This window comes from Emydura macquarii, unplaced genomic scaffold (genome assembly GCF_026122565.2).
Source record: "Emydura macquarii macquarii isolate MOO-44397 ecotype Brisbane River unplaced genomic scaffold, CSIRO-AGI_Emac_v2 contig_691, whole genome shotgun sequence".
NCBI lineage: Eukaryota > Metazoa > Chordata > Testudines > Chelidae > Emydura > Emydura macquarii.
The window spans coordinates 3,945,292-3,965,996 of NW_027130828.1; the positions used below are offsets into that span (position 1 = coordinate 3,945,292).

Sequence of the window (20,705 nt, forward strand, 5' to 3'; positions counted from 1 at the left end):
ACTCTACACCACATACAAACAGTTCCTTTGAAACAAACACACTGATTGCCGCCAAATGAGGCCACATCTTCACAAGGTTCAGAAAAGGTCTGGACATTTATGGATAGCAAGAGTATCCTCAGTCTTCATAATTACACAGATTTTGACAGGGATGTTAAATCTCGTGCGTCGGCATTTAAACCTATTTCTAACTACTAGCGAGTAGGATGAGACCTAATGTGGGAGACAGATTATCCCACAGCTGTTGACTGTGAGGTTCTTACAGCTTGGTCTGATCCTGGCCACTGCTGGACGGGACCCTGGGCTTGCTGGACTTTGGGTTCTGATCCAGCCTGGCTAATCCCTTAGATATGGTCGGTGTGAAGTCTCACCTTCTGCTTCTTGCGCAGAATCACCTTCACCCCATCCACAGAAACGATGATGCTCACTTTTTTCTTCTTGATGTTCTTTGCTTTGAATTCATACTAAGGGGAGAGGGAGAAAGAAACCCAAGTTAGAAGAGATTTCAGGTCAATAGTTACACCTGAGATGGACGTAGACAAAACAGGCAATTTAGGCTAAAGTTTGATTTCAAAGCTGGAGTTGTTAGCTTAGTGCTAGCTAAAGGAAGAGCCATTTTGTTCTGCTAAGGGAAGCATATTCAAATGGCACACTGGCAAAGCTGATAGGCTACTCGGGCTGCTTGTGTGGTTTTTCCCCCTCCCCCCTTTCCTTAAATTAAAAGCAACCCTTTTAGAAGAGAGAAGCTGAGCTTGATGGTGGGCTATGTTCAAAGCCCCAAGTTTCCCCAGCTCTTAATGGGAGCTGAGCACTAAAAATCTGGCCATGAATGTCATGTTCTTGGGGCTGGAAGAAGAACTTTGGCATCTACCCAAGCCTTACAGAGCCAAACCTGGAAATGACAGGAAGAATCACACTTGAGCCCGCTCGCAAAGCATGGGAGAGGGAGGGTGCCCGTGGAGCCTGTGGGAGGGAAGCGGCTGGGAGATGGGTTCTGCTGATGCTAGTAATTACTGAACTGGCAGGTGACATAAATGAGCTTTCAGTGCAGGTGGAGGACACAGCATGTGTAGTGTAGACAAAGTTCTGAAACATCCGGCTCCCTGTCTGCAGGTTCCTGCCGAAAGCCTTTATTTTAAAAATTACCAGGTTTGGTTTTTAAATGTGGCCCTTGACAAAAGCTAAGAAACCAGCCACGAGGCACCTAGATCCAACATCACCACCACTGTCTTGTACAGACACTTAAATTATGGACCCAGTCCTTATGCCCCCATCGGGAGCTTTGTTCTGAACTGCTCAATCTTTTTACACATGATGTGGCTGTCCCTGTTTGAACGCTGGACTCTGTGCATGGGCCAGATTATCAACTGCTGTAAACCAAGGCAGCGCCACTGAAATCAGTGCAGCCCCAATAATTTATGCCAGATGACAACCTGGTCATACGTATCTCCTTAAAAAAATACTTGGGATTAACCTGATGTAAGAATTAGTGTTGCTTGAAAGCAGAGAGTATAAATCCCTGTTTTAATAGTCTAATAACATAAACTCAGTTGTAACCGAGCTGCTGAAATTAGCAAGGGAGCTATTGCATGGCTTGTCTGCCAGCTAGAGCCCTGTAAACAGCAGCAGTGAGGCTATGAACATTAATGTTACAGATACTTTGAAATTGTGCGGGATCCCACAAGAGCCACGGAGGCAGGTGTGTCAGTCATGATCCTCGGTAGTATCCAGTGGCTGGCACTGTAGTCCCAAGACAGCTCTCCCGGCTTGCAAACTCTGACCCCTGCCATGTGCCGCCCTCCCCCTCCCCTTGTTACATGTTCTATTCCATTGTAATTTGAAAACTGGGGAGATTTAAAACTTACAAAAGGGCAAAGGTAAAGGCCTGGCTGCTGCTAATCTGCAGCTCAAAATCACACGAGAAACGATGCAGGCCTGAGGGCTAGGGCTTGGGTTTTTCCCCTGCTGTAGTCGATCAGCTTGGCCTTTTTTGCTGCTGAAATTACAAGAGCGGGGTGGGGTTTTTTTCCTCATTTTTCTTAAAGTACAGACGAGGGCGACCCCACCAGGGCCTTGTGGCAGGTTGCAGTCCCAGGACGTGGGTGGGGATCTACTGCTGCCCCCTCCTGCTGCACCAAGCCCCTGGCTGGGCAGAGGTAGCTCCTGCTGCTGGGTAGGAGCAGTGGGGGAATGACCATCCCCTTGCTCCATCGCCATCAGTGGAGCGGGGGTAGCCTGGTGTGGGGGGCGGGGACAGATGGTTCTTGGCGACCCTAATATTGGCTTTGCTTGGACTCAGCCTCAGCAGAGCACCTTCCGCCAGCCAGAACTAATTGAACAGAGTCCCCGCGGGATTCTGCAGCGTCTTTCATGGAATTACCAAATAAGATCTACTGGTTTCTCTGGTGGCTTTGCTGGAGGAATTCCCAGGCTCCCACACCTGCTGCACATGGCCCATCATTTCCTGGCCCAGAGGGTTTGTTTTGCACACACATTCTCGGTGCAAAGGGACTGCCCTGGGCAGCAGACCCGTGAATAGCCCAGACCTAGCAGACAGCCCTGGACTAACCTGCCCCAGAGAATGTTGCCTTCTAACCGTGGGTCTGGGTCTAACTATGATCTCTGAGGACGGAGAAGCCAGGCCCTGTCCTGACTGAGGTGCCAAGAATTGGCAGATAACACCCTGCTGAAAACCACTGCACCTTTTCTATGCTAGAACCACCCACAGCAGAGCTGCACCTCCTCAGGCCAGGCCCACGAGAACCCTAGGTCTCATGGCAGACGGGTGCAGTGGTTGGAGCGTTAGCCTGGGCGTGGGCACAGCCAGGTTCAATTGTCTGCTCTGCCACAGGCCCCTATAGAACTGAGGCTGTCACTTGCCACACTAAGCCCATTAACACTTGTGAGGTGCTCAGATGGGGCAGCTACACACCGGCGCTGGTGTGTGGACACCTTGGACAGGCGTGCATGTTGTACCTAGGTTCAGATATGGCTCCGAGCAGTGAGGGCTCTGTGCCCCGACTGCAGAGAAGAGGCAAGTCCCCAGCTCCTCTGGAACCATTACTCACCACCTTGACTTCAGAGCCAGAAACCTTAGGTGGCTTTCACGTCTGTCAGGCTGCTGCTGCTGCTCATAAAACTCCAGCACTTCACACGGTTTATGTCAGGCAAACCCCTGATTAAGCTGTAACCTTTTGCCTCTCCATGAATTATTGTGCTGAGACAAGCTGTTTAAAAATCTATCTGTAGCGCCATAGTGTGCACAGCAGGGGCTAGATTTACAAGTATGCTTTTATGTTTAAATGGAGGAGTGAACTTTTGGTGGCTGAGGTGAGGGACTAAACCACGGGCTTGAGTCATAATTCTGGCAGGCAGTGCAAACTTCTTGCACATTCACTGTTATTAATTATCGTCTGAACCCACAGCTAGTGCAACCCTGCGTCCTCTTCCCCCTCCAACAGCTCAAGCTTGACCTGTAGCTCTACTCTGCTATTCCAGCGTTGGGCTGCCCCAAACTGCTCTGCAACTTTGTGATCGTGTCCGCTGCTCAGTGCATGGTTCCATTTTATTATAAGAACGTAAGAGAGGGAGGAAAAACCAGTCATGAAGAATGGTCAGATTCAGCCAACGTGCAGTCAGAGGGAAGCTATAGCTACTACAGAGGCTTGCGAGCAAACAGTTGGCTGCATCTGATTATGGTGCTGTACACACATGGGTGGAAGAGAAGAAAATCTCTGTAAAAATATAAAATCCAGGAACATAAGCTGTTCTATTGGATCGAAACCAAATAGTCTGTTCCCTCCAACATCCTGCCCCCAACAGTAGCCTGTTCCTGCTAGAGGCAAGGAACCGGCTGGTTGCTTAAAAGCACGTCCGAGTGGCTAGTGGAGGGTTCCAAGTGAAAGGTAGTGTTGGAGCAGTCCATCATCATCAAACAACGGTGACTGCAAAAGCAGATTCTGTGTGCTGTGCCCTGTAAAACAGGTAGTGTCAGATCCTGCTTCAGCCAGAGGACGCTTCTCCTACTCTTCACCTTAGCAACCCCTTCCCCTCCCCCCAGGAGCCCCCTCATGGCTGCAGACGGGTTGTATGTTATAATAGGCCAGCCACAGAGAGAAGCTAGAGCTTTGCCCTTCGCCCACATTTTGGTGCCTCCAACAGTCTTCCACGGCCTGCTAGTATGAACGTCAATAAACACGCGATGGCTTGTTCTCTCTGCTGAAGAGCTGTTTATCGTTTGTATACAAGGCTGGGGGAAACGGGAGTCCAGATTTCCACGGAAGACAGCGTTTCCCCCTTGTAGCAATGGGGCTGCAACTGCATTTAAACAAAGCTCTTTAGTCAAGACTTTAAGCAAAGCCCAGCTCCTGGTTTTGCAGAGGCAGTTACTCTTTCTGTCCAAGTCAAGGTCTAGGCTTGGAGCGCTGGCCGCAGGGGCTCCTCCTACCCCTGCCAAGCAGGCTGTGGGAGTCTCCTCAAATTCAGGACTCTCCAGCCAAACAGTGACCCATGTTCTGTTCAGCCTGGGGCAGGGGACTGGTCAGGACAGGGACTAGGGCTAAATGCCAAACAGCTGTAAATCCAAGTTCTGTTGGGGGGACCCATTCCTCTAGCTCCTCTGCACTAGGCCCCAAACCCAGCAGCTGCGCAGAGGTCCCACTGTGATTTGGAGGGGGCTGGGAGACACGGAGCCTAGGCAGGGGGCCTCCACACATGCCGCATCCAAGCACTGCAGTAGCTCTTCACCCCAGCTCAAGACCTCTCAGGGCTGTGGGGGAAGCAGAAAGCTACGGCTCTGCCTACGCGTAGGCCACTCACACCTTATTAGAGACTACAGGTCCAGTAACAAACGCAGGAAGCAGCTGGAAATATGACCAATTCTGCTCCACTGACAGAACGGCTATTCACAGTACCCCGCTTGCATGGCTTGTGGGAAATCTAGTCCATGCTACTGCTCTGAAACTGGCATCTTGCTGTGATGCAGCAAGTAGCTTATCTAAGCAACCTAACAAAGCATCCTTCCCTCCCATAGCAATGGCAGGCTGGAGCTTCCGACGCTGGGAGAGTGGCTCTTTAAGCATTAATAATGCAGGGAGAATCCGCATGTTTTAAGTTTATGGAACGTTACTTGTTTAAGCCAAATTTGCCTCCCTCACACACAGATGCCATGTTATCTCTCTCTTTATTCAGCTAATTATTGCTATTAGAAGTGCTGACTCTTGAAACGGATGTGATAGAAAATTAAACCCTACTTCTTTATTTTTAAATCTCCCATGGGTTCCCCTCTCATTGTTAGCTAGCACAGACTTCCAGAGCATTACCAGCGCCCCAGATCTGCCAAGGGCATAGGGGCTTCGGTTCTTCCCCTTTCATAGCATACGACTGTCCCAGCCCTCTTTCTGCAAGCAGCCAGCAGAGAGGTCAGACATTTGCAGGAAGTTGGCATGTTTGAATGTAGCTGAGCATAGTCTGGGCCTGTGCTCCCAGTAACTGGGCAACATGTAAACAAAACCTCCACAGAAGGCTGCCGATTAGACTGTCGCACGGGAGTCCAGTGGGGAAATGAGGATTTATGATCCACGGAAACATAAACATGGCCAATGGAAAGCAGAAAACGAGCAGGGAATACAATGGACGAGGGGAATGTTGGCAAAATATCCTGAATAAGCTTTGTTCTAATTTGTTATCCCATGCCAACATCTGACTTATCCCTGAGCCTGTGGTTCTTCCCCCTACAAATCTCTCTGGTGGACCTCTTCCTGGCTCTTACTGTCACAGCGCCGGGCTAGTCGCACCTTGTCTCCTCTCGGAAGGCACCTCCTCAGGTGTCAGGCCTTCTGCCTTTACATCTCCTGGCTGGAATTTCACAATCCTCCTGCTCTCAGACCAGATCACCTACTCTGGGCAGCCACTGTGCTTACCCTGCAGGGCCAGCTAGGTTCGGAAACCTGGGCTTCTCCCCTTCAGCAGTCTCTGACTAATGGCAAATACAGTGATCAGACAACCTTCGTAAACCAAAGGACGGTGAATTTTAGCAATAGGAAGAAAGCATTTAGAGAAAAAGAGTTTAAAGACCGTCTACATGCCTGTCTTATCTTCCCTGAAGGCCTACCACCCTGTGATGGTGACCTAGACGAGCCTAGCTTCTCGACAGCACCCCAGCAGGGTCCTGGACCCTGGGTCTCATTTCCCAGGACTCAACCTCTCTCGAGAGGGACCCTTTAAACAGGGTGGATTGACTTGATCAAGGCATTTGAAATCATTGATTTAAATCACAAAGAGGAAATCATTGATTTAAATCAAGTTTCCCACTGATACTTCACATATTTTCTTAAACAATGGTGCAAAACTGATCAGTAAAACCTGTTAATTTACAACGCAGTACAGCATTTGACAACATCTGGCAAGGTATACTATATTGCCGATATAAACCAATCCTGCAAGAGCCCTGCACTGCAAATTCCTTCCCTCCAGGAGAGGGGCCTGCTCTGCACAGCTCAGACTCTCCTGCTTTCAGAAACACACAACCTCAAACCCAAAGGCAGCAGGAAAGTGACTGAGCCAAATGCTTCCTGTTGAAACAGCAATTTCCCATCTTCAAGGCCATTTGCAAACACTGACTCTCACAGCATCTCTCTGAGACAGGAAAACGTTACCCCATATTACGGCTTGGGAAACCGCAGCGCAGTGGCTTGTCAAAGGCCCACTTAGCAAGTCAGGGCAGAGCTGGGGCTAGGAATTCCTGACTCCTGCTCATGTGTTTAGGATCATGCTGCTCTCTGGTACAGTGTTATTCCCCAGATGAGTCCCGTCCTCCAGCGGCTGTCATTTAATTACATTAACGATTCCCTGTGATGTCCAATGCTACTCAGCATGCCCAGCACGCGGGGTAATCAGGGCTGCACTGCATGGCATCTCGGTTGATGTGTGCTGTGACTGAGAGCCCACGCAAAGCCTCAGACAGATCCGAAGAGTGAGACTCAGCTGCTTTTTACAGGGCGGAAGGAAAAGCCAGTGGGTCGTATGTTTGAGATTAAATTAAAAGCAGGAGAAAGGTAAGTGAACTCCATCCCAAGTCTGCTCCCCCGGTGTGGAGTTCAGGCTCTTGGTAAAGTTTTACCTGAGGCTCCTGGGAAAGGGGGGTTGGGGACTGTCAGTCATTTATATTTCATGGCAAGAGAAAACTGATGGAGGCTGAATAAACTGGAGACAATTAGGCCAAATGAACTGCGACCGTCTGTACCTGAGTTCGGTCTTTAACCATGAGACAGGCAGCAATTATTCCTCCTCTAAAGAACTTTCTTCCCCTCCCTAGACAGTCTCCTGAAAAAGGCCAATACTGCATGCAAACAGTTTTGGAAACCAGGAGGCAGTCCTGCCCTGCACTGAGGGGGTTAACAGCAAGGCGGGAGGAGCCCTGTGATGACCTCTCTGGCTGCAGCAGGGTGGGGGTGTCAATCTGACCTAGGGGTGTCCGAGAACTATTTCCAGCCACACCAGATCTTCCTTTCTTCTCTGTAAGTAGGCTCAGGGGAGCCTGCCTGTCTGGGCTATGAAAAGCATTCAGATGGTTCAGTAGATCTGGTATTGAGAAAACGCCTGCCCTCTCGTTGTCTGCACGGCCTCTACTGCCGAAGCTAACCCATTCCACCTGGGAGCAGAGATAGTGAAGGCAAAAGGTGTGTCTGGAGCCCAAACCCTCACTCGGTGTCAGGCCAGTCCCAAGGACACGGGCAGCGGGTGCTCTCCCAGTGTGGGGAGCTGCCACAAAGGAGTGGGGCACGTGAGCGACAAGTCTGACAGACGGGAGGTTTCCCTTGCTGAACACGGGTGCTGTTCCGGCACAAAACCCCTTCCCCCACTTCTACAAGGGAGGGATCAAAGCCGCCTTCGCCTGGCCACCCGCCATGTTGCCAGAGATTCAGCAGCTCTCTCTCCCCCCCGAGACCTGGGCAGCCGCACGGCCCAGTGCGAGTGACATAATCTGCCCTTTGGGGCCGCTCCAACAAAAGCCCCATTATGTGACTGTCCTCTCCAGAAGCCCCCTGCCGTGCCCAGGTTTAACAGGGAGTTTTCCCACGCCCAGCTGCTCTGTCACAACGCCTCGCTGGGGTGGGCCAGGCCCAATTCACCAGGGCAGCTGCCTCCCCCACCCGCTGTGCCTGTTCAGTGGATGAAGAGGCCTGTGGGCTTTAGGGCTGGCCGCAGGACAGGTTTGACGACCAGAGCCCACTGTGGGGAGAGAGCGCGGGGAACCCGGGCAAGGCTGCTCCAGTGTCAGTCCCCACCCTCGCCGGTGCATGCACATGGGGCGGACAGCCAGGCTGCCTCTCACACACTGTCCAGAGTCTCTGTGTGGGAGCCTGAGCCATGCACTTGGCATCTTTGTCGGGCTCTGCCTGTCACACGAACTCCACAGCTTCTCCCACACCAGGTGGGTACGTGTGCAGCCCACTCCGCTTTCCAGCCAGGGGGAGAGAGCTGAAGGACCAGAGTCTGGAGACCCCACCTTGCTCTCTCTCTACTGGAATTAGACTTTTACCTCTTGCACTATCCGCCCCTCGGTCAAACACTAGCCCTGGCCGTCATGGCAGTCTGAATACCAAGCTGTTCTGTACACCACCCCCACTACCGTGGATTCATACCACCCGCTGCTGTCAGCGAGTGGAGATCCAGGCAGTTTGTGTGGGCTGCTTCCTCTGTCACTCATGCCCCCCAGTCTTCCCCCGTCAGAGAGCTGGTCAGAGGCTGTATGGCTACCCCTCTTCCTCCAGTGGACGGGGCAGCCAGCATGAATTAGTATTTGTACTCAGGTGGTATCTTGAAGCCCCAGTCAGGGACCAGGGACCAGGGACCACACACTTAAATGAAGGCAGTCCTTGTCTCAAGGAGCTGATACCCTCTAAGGACACAACAAGAGACGCTACTCTAAAGAAAAGCAGATCGGGTTCACCTGAACCAGCCCCTTGAACTGACGCTGCAGTGTGTATGCTGCAAAGCCGGCCTTTCCCTGTATTTCTCTACAAATGGGGATCCAAGCTCAGGGCCAGGAAAACAGCTCATCGCCATTCCCCTTTCTGGACACCTGGCACAGCAGGCTCTACCTGCCCTGTTGTCCTGTGGTCTCACTGGGCACCACGCACTGTACAGCTGGCGAGACGTCAGGTTTGACTCTCTTGCAACTTTAACCCTAAACATTCAAGCAATGAAAGCTTAAACTATAAGCATGCGCCAGGTTCCCCGCCCACCAGGGCAGTGCCATGGCAAAGCTCAGGAAGCAGGGCCAGGGTCAGCACTGGCATACCTGGGAGGAGGATGGGCTTGTGGTTACAGCACTGTATTAGGACTTGGGAGATCGGCGGTCAGGCCCTCGCCTCTGGCTGTGACTCAGTTCCCCATCTGAAGAGGGAGGCTAACTGTCCGGCTCGTCTGTTTCACTTGTTCGCTTTGTGTCCAAGCCGTCTCTTGCTATGTTTGGACAGTGCCCCCGGCCCAGGATTCACTGTCCAGTCAGTTCCTTCCCCCCGCCCTCCCGCACTGAGCTACAAGGCAAGTCATCGGGTGACACACATGGCAAGATGTGTGAGCCTCTCCCAGACCAGAGGAGGGGAAAGTGCTCCTGGCTGAATTCCCCCATTGACAGTCCAATGGCTAAGCCTGGCGGCTGCTCCATCTGTGTGGCAGAGAGGAAAATGAGAGCGGGTCTGTGGCTCGCACAGGGGAAAGGGAGGGAGCAAGGGAGACAGTGGTGATTAATGGGACTGTGTCGTCCTGTCCCTGAGGCAGACAGAGTTTATTGCTTGTACATGGTGGGACTTGTTTGGCAAGACAGAATATAAATTAAGAGCCGTTTTTAATTCTGCCGTGGCTCTTCACAGGGATGTTCATGTCATGTATCCTGCAGAGAGCTGTGTAATTATTTAGACTTTAAGCAGTCGATATTACTGTAGGAGTGGGTTGGCAGCCATCATGTCTGCTCCTATCTGGAGGCTTTCAGGTGTAGCGCGAGCAGCAGCGTACAAGCGGAGGGTGGTGGCGGCTGAGGGCTCAGGGGTATTTAAGGAGCCCACTGACATAGATACGGTGAGCATTTTTGCTGCTGCTGCCATGCTACTGTTCTGGAGGAAGGTGAGCGTCAGGATTTCAGGACACTAAATAATGCAGCACTTCCCTGTACGTTTATGCAGCAGTGCTATTTTAGGCCATGGATGCAAAATGAGAATTCTCACAATTTTCATTCCTTTGGCAACCCAGCTAGAGCAGCCAGAGGAAGCCCTGATGTTGTGTTCTCCACGCAGAACTGACTGTGACCGGTAGGAGGTGCTCACTGGGCTACACAGGAGACTCCATACGAGCCGGGGCCAGGAGGCAAAAGCATGTGTTGCTGCAGAAGGTGTGAGATGGAGCATGACACTAAAGGATGTGCACGTGAAGTCAGAGGGGTTGTGGCCTCTCTGATCAGACCAGCAGCTTAGCTGCCATGGCCCAAGGCCTACACCCTGCTTTCACAGGGGGACACAGGTCTTTTCTGTAGCTAACGTCTATGATGTCTGAAGTCCCCATGTAACAGGGTGGACTGGCCCTTTTAGAGTTGGGGGACCTGGGGCCAGCCAGCCACAGCCCCTTTAACAACAGGCCTGTTAGAGGGGCTCATCAGATCCAGCTGGGGGTGGGGGTAAGGTGATTGCCTAATGAACCCCAAATTCCTATTAAAGGCTGAGAAAGCTCAGGTGATGTGGAAAGGCACAAGTAGGTGGTGTGTCTCAGGCAAATGGCTGCCACAATGGGAACAGAGAGGCTTCTGCAGAAGACACTGGGGAGGGGGAAAGACTGGGTGAACAAGAGGAACTTATGTTGAACTGCGTTATTGTGAAGAAATAAAGCTGGAGCCCTAAGGAAAAAGGGCCTGATGCTGGGTGTGGTGTCCCTCCTTCAGAGGCTGCGGGGACAGGCGGGCAGCACCCCCTGCCTACACTGCTGAGGGCTCCTCCTTGCAGAATGTGTATTAGGTGTATTGGGGAACGTCTGTGCTGAGTATTTCCAGTCCCAGATCCACTAGGAGCAAAGGTATTTACTGAAAGGAAAAGCAGTAGCCTGGCTTGTTTGCAAGGCTCGCCTCCTACTGGAGATGTTGCTCCTACCACGCTCAGAACAACACTCACTTCTGTTTTAAGCTCTTCAGGGCAAGGACCATGGCCTGGGTCTTTATTTGCTCTACAGTGCCTTGTGCAGTTTGGGTGCTGTATGAAGCCTGCCGACTTGGACATCTCAGGGTTTTCATCTGTAGCTGAGGTGGCAGTCGGTGTGACTTTCTACAGTAGCAGTAGGCACAGGTCGGTGGCTTCTCTCTGCTTTGCTATGCTTGTGGGCAAAGAATTCTGTCTCTGAAGGTGATGTGACCCTTGATGCTGTCACCAGAGAGTAGATTATGAAAGAACTTATGGGGCAATACTGCGGAAGGAGCCTGAGCCCTTTTCTCACAGGTGTGTCTGCTGCCTGTTCTGAGCTGTTTAACTTTGGACCAGTTCATAGCAGACATCATCCTCCCCAACCACCCCCCACCAGAAATCCCATTGCAACAACAGTTGAGCACGGAGGAGGCAAGACATGAAATATGCATGGATCTTGCCAGATTTTGGGCCCGGTGGGGCCGTGTTCCCAGGCGGACTCAGGAACCCAGAGAGCGCATGAGAGAAAGATTTCCAGAAAAGACTGCTATAGGGTCAGGGACTCCAACAGCATGTCTGTCGTTGCTCTGCTGTGCGCAGGGGACAAGAATCCTTACCCCAACAGCACAAAGACAGGAGAGATTCTCTGCATACCCAATACACTGCCCAAGGGCTGGATACAAATAGAAGCACTCGCCCACCTAGACAGAGGGCAGTGCCCCCAGGCCTGGATTCTGATCTCACGCTTGTGTAAGCAAGATCTGATTCAGGTGCCACCCGTTTAGAAATGGCTGACGCCTGCAAGTCTGCACTCATGACTCCCCATCCCAATTTTGCAGACTTCAGAAGTTCTGAGCAGCTTCTGCCCTCTGCGAGATGCTCATCCCATGTTTTCTAGTCTGTTGTTCAGCCCCTCCTACCTCCAGGATTAAGCTCCATTCAGCCCCTGCCTCCCCATCTCCCTTTCCCCACAGCAATATTTGTTACGTGCACCTACAAGTGGGAAGAAGTGCTCTACTTCTTCACCCCCCCGGGTTCTGTCCCCTCTGCCATTACAGCAAAGTGCCTTTGTACTTCTAGCAGCGGAAGTGGAGGAACGAAGTACTGCAGCCAGCTGGAGTGCTGGGTGGGCGGGGCAGATAAGCAGAGTGCACCTTACGTTCTGGAAAGAGCTGTGTGGGGCTAGTGTGCTTTAACACCATCACTCTGAGATGAATTCGCTCTGGAGAGGAGATCTTCCCACTCCCAGGCTAGTGAAAGTTGCATATATTCCTGGTATGTATGGAAGGGTAGGTGGTGAGACAGAAGGCGGCACAAGAGAGTGAGATAGACACAGCCCAGGTAAGCCAAGGGGTTTCCCTCTACAGGCAAGTCTGGGCTCAGTCTTGGTGGGGTGTGATGTGGCTAGGTCAGTGCCCCCCCTCCCGCTTCCAAGCTCTTTTCTCTAAGGAGACATTTTCTTTCAATAAAGTCTGAAGGGTGGGGGGTGGGAGGAGAGGAGACAGAGGAGCCCCAGTGACTCGGCTAGCTGCCAGACCCATGGATCTGAGCTCCAAGTAGCTGAAAAGAGCGGTGAGGGATAGGCACGAAAATAATCAGACAGAAAGCAGCTGTCAGAATTGAGAACGCAAGATCAATCAAGTTCGCTAAGTGGCAGAGCTTCATCCTGCAAACAGCCATGCTTCCACACCCAGAGCGCCAATTGTGAGCAGAACACATTGCTCAGCCAGAAATGCAGACTGCAGTGAAGACTGACTAGGCCAATGATGGGGCAGGTCTGAAACCAGGCAAAGGCATCTCTCTCTCTCTGCCTCCAAGCAGAGGGTTGGTGAAGGTAACTCAGTGGACAGCTGCTTAGAACTGAAAAGCTTGATTCCATCTGCGGTCATAACCCAGCATTCAACGTACAGATCCAGTCAGGAAGAGAACCAGAGGTGCGGAGGCACTCAACACATTACAGTAGTCACGTTGCGTTTCATGCCCCATTGGCTCTGTGCTATTAGGCTTCATTCCCTGCTGTCATGGCAGAGAACCCTTTGCTATCTCAAACCTCGGGCACAGCTGAACAGCTCCTACACCAGCCGCCTTCACAAACAAACCCAACACCCCCTTGGACTCAGTCCGATCAGGGCTGGTGCACCTGGACCCAGAACCACTTACTTTATTCCCAGGCAAGAGAACTTTCTTCAGCTGCTTTTAACACTGCCAATTATGTATCAGTTGCTTAAGAGCATTTCCACTCGAGCGAACAGTAGCTACCCCATTAGTAAGTCTGGAAAGTCAAACTCCGCTCTGGCCCCAAGTCTTACAAAGCATGGCAATGCCCATGGCTGTGCACAGCTTTAGATAGGGATGGTGCAGCAGGTGGGATCAGGGCTGCGGCCAGCATGGGAGCTCGGCAGCTTTGTCAGAGTCCCTGTAACGCCCACATGGGCCCATGCATGTAACACAGAGTGCCCTTCCTCTGCCCCTGGACTGCTGAAAGGTTCCACCTCAGCAGTCTACCAGGGGACTGGGCCGCTCATCTCAAATTAGCCGTTTGATATCTGACAATCTCTTTGCTTCCTCATCTCCCCATCCCTCCTGCCCTGCTATCCATTGCTAATCCCCAGTGGCTATTTACCAGGGGCCCCAGGCCAGTTGGACAGGCACTATCATTCCTCATGGGGAGACAAAGCTGACATTGCTAAACTGGCCTGTGAGGCAGCACCATCCATTGACCCATGAACAGTTAACTTTATAGGGTGCTTTCCTGCTATAAGGGCGGCTCCTCATGGCCTGGGCTCGGGGGTGGCACTAGCCAGAGCCAGGTGCTGGCTGGGGGATGTAGCAACAGGAAGAGAATAAAGGGCTCCGTAGCTGGAAGTGCATGTCCAACGCCCCTGAGCTGCAGTGAGCCATTCCCACCCTCAGTGTAGGTGTCCCAAGCCACTCAACACCACCCTCCTCCATGGCGTCCTTGAGGGAGCCCCGTGATTTCAGTGGGAGAGGGGGTTAGCAAGAGCCAACCCCCAAAGAATACAAATAGGCCATAAGATGGTAGCTGGGCATCATGCAGCAGGTTTCTCTGGTATCTTTGAAGCTTGGCAGCTATTCTTACAACAATGGACACCAAGGGCCCGATTTTCAGAAGTACTGGGCAGCCATAACCCCCAACGAAGGCTTTGCATGCTCAGGAAAACCAAGAAGCCAGGCTCTAATTCTGCCATTAGACTCCCCTGGGAACTGGGGGCATGTCAGAGATATAGTTTAGCCCTACAACTCTCACTGATCTCTCAGCCCGTGACAAAAATAAAGACGCATTTATTTTTAGAGAGAATAAAATTAAGGTTTTGCATGAAGCCAAGAGCTACAATGCAACAAAGCCATGGTTGGCTTGGCTGGCAGCTTTGGAAGCCCAGTGACAGAGATCAGCTCGGTGCCGTGGATGCATTTTACATTCAGCCCGACAGACAGGGCAACGACACAGAGCTCCCCTCGGATTACTGCACATTTGCAATGTCGGTCAGCTCCCAGAGCGGGGCTGGTAGTTCGTCACCAAAGGTGGTGGAATGACGAAAGGGTGGAAGGGAAGTAACTCAGGTGTTCTGGAAACAGCCACACAATTGCCAATTAGTCCAGAGTCACTCTGGCCTAAGGAAAGGCGATTTAGAGAGTGGTTAATAACCACAGCAGAGGAGGAAGAAAACGAATTTAATGCCTTTTAAGAGTCCCTGATCCCCTGGCAAGCATTCCCCTTCTCCAGGGATCCATTAAGAGTTTTTATTGTGTAGATTTATCGGAGTTATTTGGTCAAAACATGAAGTAGCTTGTCAGATTGTTATTTTAAGCAGCATGGATTCATTTGCCTTCAGGCCTCATTTAGTACAGAGCAAAAGCAGAGTGAAGAATGTGAGTGTGGGAGAAAGCCATTGGTAGTGAGTCACATATTTTTTTAACCACCACGCTGCTTTGTGATCAGAGCCCAAGAGAACCCCCCAGAACTCATAGTGACCTGTCATGTACAAGGAACTCAGGTACCATGGTGACTGGTGAGGTATAGGAACGTAAACAGACCCCAGCACAACCTTTGGGACAGGGACTGTCTTTGCACAAATGGGTCCCTGGTCCATGACTGGGATTCCAAGGGACTATGGAGATACAAATAACAACAATAATAATTAACCTATAAAGGTCCCCATCCCCACAGCATCAGGACGAGCATTTCCCATGCATAGCGAGCAGACCCAACATGACTTTAACAGACAGCACGGGAAGGGGTGTCTAGGCAGTTGTTTGCACTAAGACTAGTAGCTGACTTAGAGAGGGACAAATTGGAAGCAAGAATTTCATGTTGGGTGCAAAAGAAAAACACAAGGAAAAAAATTCCCCCTTCATTTCTACTAGCTTCACCATAGAGGCAGGTTTACGTTTGTATGTTTTCATGGCCCATTCTATTTTGTTCCCGTCTCTGGATCATGTCAAGTTGCTGTGGAGATAACATGACCTGGACAATAATTCTCACCGAAGAAAGCAGCAGGTAAGCTCAGATCTGCTCTACAATCAAGAGCCACACTGCTTTATAGAAACACAGCTGAGGTATTCTCTAAATAAACAGTCAGACCTGGTTAACCTGAACAGTCTCCCAGAGCAATTGTCACTTGGATTCAGGTACTTTCTCATTAATGAGTTAATCGAATGTGCTTGCTCTCACTCTGGTTGCCATCTCAATTACACTTTTTCAGACACCCAGATAGAAAAAGATCTGAGCCGGGACTGATTGTTCCACACAGTCATGTAATTTGAAGGCCATTGTATTTCATCTCTACAAGTCTCTGCTACCCAGTAAAATAATTTGTTGAAAAAGCCACTTTATTTCAAACCAGCTAACGGTCCATGTAGAGATATTATCCAGCAATATTTTACTGAATGAATCCAAGTGCTAGTACATGGTGTAATAAAATGATTGTACTGTTAAAACTACTTTGCGTTAGAATAAAAAAGGTACCTGCCTTTAGCCTTGCCAGGATTTAACACCAGTTAAAGAGTTCTGCCTTATGCAGTTTGATATTAACAGTTCAATGTAACTTTTATCTGTTTAACTGCTCCATTTATTAGCCTCCAAACTAACCCCAGTCTAGCGTGACTCCCATGCAAAACTCTGCTAACACCTCTGACTACTTCCAACCCCCACATATGAGAAGCCAGCCAGTTTTCAGCAAGCTAAGGAAGGCATTAAAAGGTCACTTGTTTAGAGATTACACATTTCATTTACGGATGCCTCCATCCATCTGTTATCAATTATACTGAGCTTCCTCTTTGAACAGGATCTAAAAATTAAGGCATCCAAAATGACTACTACTTTTGAGAAAGTAGGACCCAGAATGTGGCTATAGCAAAGGATCCAAGTTCTTTTCTGTTACCGTGGCAAAAGCTCAGGATTAAAGTGGTGTACCTAAGAGCAGAATTAGGCTCAGTGATTTCAAACTACAAGCCTAAGTGTTTAAAGAGAATTACAGTTACTATTCTCCAGCAAAAGGTCCATAGATTTGCCAGGTTGTGGGGGTTTTGTTTTTTCAGGAAAGAAATTTGTAAGCCCTCCTAAGGGACAAAGGAAAACAGTCAGTGAGGTGACTACTGGAGATGAAAGAAGCAGGGACTGCTTTTCACTGGTACCCTAGTGTCATAGCATAATTAAATGTCCCCAAAGGGTAGACAGAAGGTTGTATTTTATCTTGGATTCCTGATGTCTGTATACAAAAGCAAACTATTTCCTTCCCCTCCCCCATCCTGATTTATGAGCTGGGCAGAATTTGTTCTATGTCAGAGCTCCATAAGGCTGGGTGTGACCCTGCACATTGCAGATGCAAGTTTAATTAAAAGTCTCTTCCCTTTGCCTTATGACAATATGGTGGTATCTTAACTACATCTCAAGAGCAGCAGCTGCATAAGCTGTTCTTGGTTTAGTTTGAGAGATGGCCCAGTCAGTTATTCCAGATGGTTTCAGAGATACCTTGCAGGTTTCTAAAATCTTTTTCTGCAATCAGTTTAGAAATGAAAATGTCACCATAAAACTAATTAGGAGGCTTATATCTGAAATACGCTTGAGTCAATCAATGTGTGCCATGGGCTCCCAGCTAAACAGCAAGGAAGTCGTCAGCAGGAGTGTACTAAAATATGCTGGTCCCTTTAAGAGCAGCTGCCATGACCTTGCTTACCTGCTCCTGGTGATTGGCCTTTATGGCAAGGGAATTCTGGGAGATGTAGTCCCAAGGAGGACCATGGGTATAGTATGCTGCTTCAAGGCATGCTGGGAAAGAGTGGGTAGAACTCTATATAAAGCTGCCTGTGGCAGTGAAGCAAGATCTGTGAGGGAGCTGTAGTTGCTGAGAGAGCCCAGGAGAAAGGTGTTCCATTGAGACACTGGGAGGATAGCTAGGGGAGCGTGTAGAGGCCAGTAAGTGGTATAAGTCCCGCAGAGCCAGGATAGAATAGTGGAGTGAAGGAAGAGGCCTGGGGGAACACATTAAAGGTGAGGGTCTGAGGCCTGGTGTCAGCTTCTGTCCCAAGCTGGAGCAATGGAGGGAGGAAGTCCCACCACCTTTTCAATCTGTGTCTCCTAGGTAGTTCTAGGAGAGACCTGGGGGGGGGAAGGACTATCAAGTTGTTAGTCATAGGAGGGGGAAGAAGCTATTGAGCTGAGCCCTGCATCAACAGGAGGGAAAGCTGAAAGGGTTGAAGGATTAGTGCACTCTCATGCCTCAGGGGCTGCAGAATGGGTTTGGGTTTTTTGGGACTCTTGCTTGCTCTAGAAGGGGAGGAATCGCTGGTCTGGCTGGAGAGCCATGCTATTCCACCACATGGGGAACACCTTAGACGATGCTTCTGCCAAAGGACGATCATCTACAGGTCAAGACTGAGGCAGCGGCCTCCTTACAGAAAGGTAAGTGCCTGCGACAGCGGGTTTTCTCTCTAATACAGCAGATGGAGGCCCCACAGAAGGTGGGGATATTGCTTCTTTACCTGCACTAAGACAAAGGAGCACATGAAATTGGAATCAAACATGTTGTAATGGCATTTGTTGTGTGGCACAACAGTTAGGCAGAAAAGTACCTGCTGCCATAGAGCATGATGTTGGGGGAAAAAAGTAGCCTACACATTCAATGCAAGTATTCAACTAAATGTAGCAACTAATGCATCTGGGCAAGGGAGGGCCACAGAATAAGGTAGGGGCTGCTGTTTGGGCTTTCCTATAATGAGAGACAGGCCCATGGAAAGAACAAGGCAGCCTCTAGGTTAGTAAGGGTGTGGGTGTGTACATCTCCAGGCACAAACGCTACAATGTCTCATGTAGGCTTGGCAGAACTTGATTTTAATTTTTGATGATGTTGCTGGATAAATGTTTCTTTTTAAGCAATTGTTGAGAGTATCCATTTTAAATTCTCACAGTTGCAGGCTCTGAGTTACACAGAGAATTCTTTCCCAGGCGTGTGTCTGGAGGGTTTTGCCCATATGCTCAGGGTCTAGCTGATTGCCATATTTGGGGCTGGGGAGGAATCTTCTTCCAGGTCAGATGGACAGAGACTGGGGGGGGGGGGGGGTTCACCTTCCTTTGTAGTGTGGAGCACGGCTCACTTGCTGGTTTGAACTAGAGTGAATGGTGAATTCTCTGTAACTTGAAGTCTTTAAATCCGGATTTGAGAACTTCAGTAACTCAGTCAGAGGTTATGGGCCTACTACAGGAGTGGGTGGGTGGGACTCTGTAGCCTGCGATGTGCAGGAGGAGGTCAGACTAGATGATCATGATGGTCCCTTCTGGCCTTAACGTCTAGGAGTCTGAGACATTCTGAGGGAGTCAGACAATTATTTAATGATAGTGATGCTGAGACTCAAAGTTAAAGCTTTACAAACTGTCAAAACACAAATTGTCAACATCAGCATGTCAAAAGATAAAGTAAATATCTTTAAAGCAACAAATTGTACCTGTTCTTGCTGTTCATTGGCTAGTCCACTTGTAACAAGCCATAGTCAAAAATCTAAATCACTGGATTTTTGCCTCCAAATTCTCAGGCAGCATTTCTTATTTTGCCTGTCTGTAAATTTCAGTTATTGATGGAAATCATTTCACTGCATACACACAGACAAGAGTGCCTCTTACCAATAAAAATCTAATCCTTCCAAGCCTATCTATGTGGTAACTAGAGTCCGTTGCCCTGTTGCAGTACCAGGCTCCTGGGCCTGGAGAGCTAGCTGGGATTCCCTCCAGGGCCTGTTAATAATGGACTCCAGAGTCTTATGCAGGATACCCCCATCCACACAGGCTTTGAAAATACAAAGGCCATTCTGCCAGGATCCCAGGATCTCTGCTGCCAGCAATCATGGTGCTCTGTGGGAGACTCAGGCGTTGTAGCTGCAATGACTGAGGGATTTAAGCTAAATTTAGCTGCAATTAACATTTAATAACCTAAAAAAACCCAACCCAGTCTCTGTATTTAGCTAGGTCCCTTAAAGGTATAACAGATTAGCCTAATCATATGTGACAGAAACCTTTAAACTGCATTCAATCCCTGTCACTACGCATCTGATAGGACCTTGCATGTCCCTGTGAGGTGTTACTGATTCTTTGAGGCTGCAGAGATCTTCAGCATGCAGCAAGGCCAGCAGATGGGTACCAGGATCAGACCTACTGGACAGGGAACTTGGTGACTGTTCTACTGTCTGCATGAGAGAAGCACATGAGGCAGAGACTCAAGCCAGCCCCCTGTGTGCTGCCTGGGCTGCCACTTCTGCTACCCCTGCCTGCTCGTCTGGATGGCTAATTGTCCTGGACTAACGCTGCAGCTTTGCTTCATCGAGTGGGATATTGATTTTGATAGTGCTCATCAATATGCCCGCGAGACAGAGCAGATGGCAGTCCGAGGTGCGCTGTCCACAGGGGCTGGAGCCAAAAGGACAAAAGGCATCAGGGAAGGCGTATCAGTGCAGCTGGAGGAGATGGAGGATAAGGCCTTCTATAAGAAGTGAAGGGAAACTAGATGTCAAAATCCCCCACCCAAATGACCTATGTTATTAACTGCAGGCATGGGGCAGTTACCCGTGTCATCCTGTTCCCCAGTGTTTGTTCCCATCCCTCATTACAGTGTCTTCTTGACTTAGGATCTGGGCTCTGGGCCTTTCTTTTCAGAAGTGACTATTGATTCTGGGGACCTCAACGTGAGACATCTTAAATGGGCCTGATCTTTAGAGGGTGGGTGCTTAGCACTTTGGGTTCCTACAGTGTCTCAAGCTGGATGCCCCAAAATAAAGGTACCCAAAAACTGCTAATCCTCTCTGCAGATTCAGGCCAGTGTCTAGAGTACCATGCCCATTTGTTTCTACCTATTCTGTGCAGCAGCATAAAGGAAGACAATGCAAGTTAATGTTAGATCTGTTCTAGTCTTTCAGGCTGAGTATTTTATTGGGGTCTGGCTTAAAAGGAGATCCGAGATGGTCCTCAAAATGAAACGGCCTTTCCAGATTTTCCAGGAGAAAAGTGGCGTAGACTCTGCAGTACATTGA

The 20,705-nt window shown here is 49.8% G+C and overlaps 1 protein-coding gene across 1 annotated transcript in view; it reads right to left on the reverse strand.

The window, feature by feature from the left end:
• Nucleotides 1-20,705, reverse strand: part of LOC137148764 (carboxyl-terminal PDZ ligand of neuronal nitric oxide synthase protein-like) — a 53,515-nt gene that overhangs the window by 19,638 nt on the left and 13,172 nt on the right. The window contains exon 3 of the mRNA XM_067541757.1: nt 372-464. Within this exon, the coding sequence (XP_067397858.1) occupies nt 372-464 (93 nt within the window). The remainder of the gene's footprint in view (nt 1-371; nt 465-20,705) is intronic.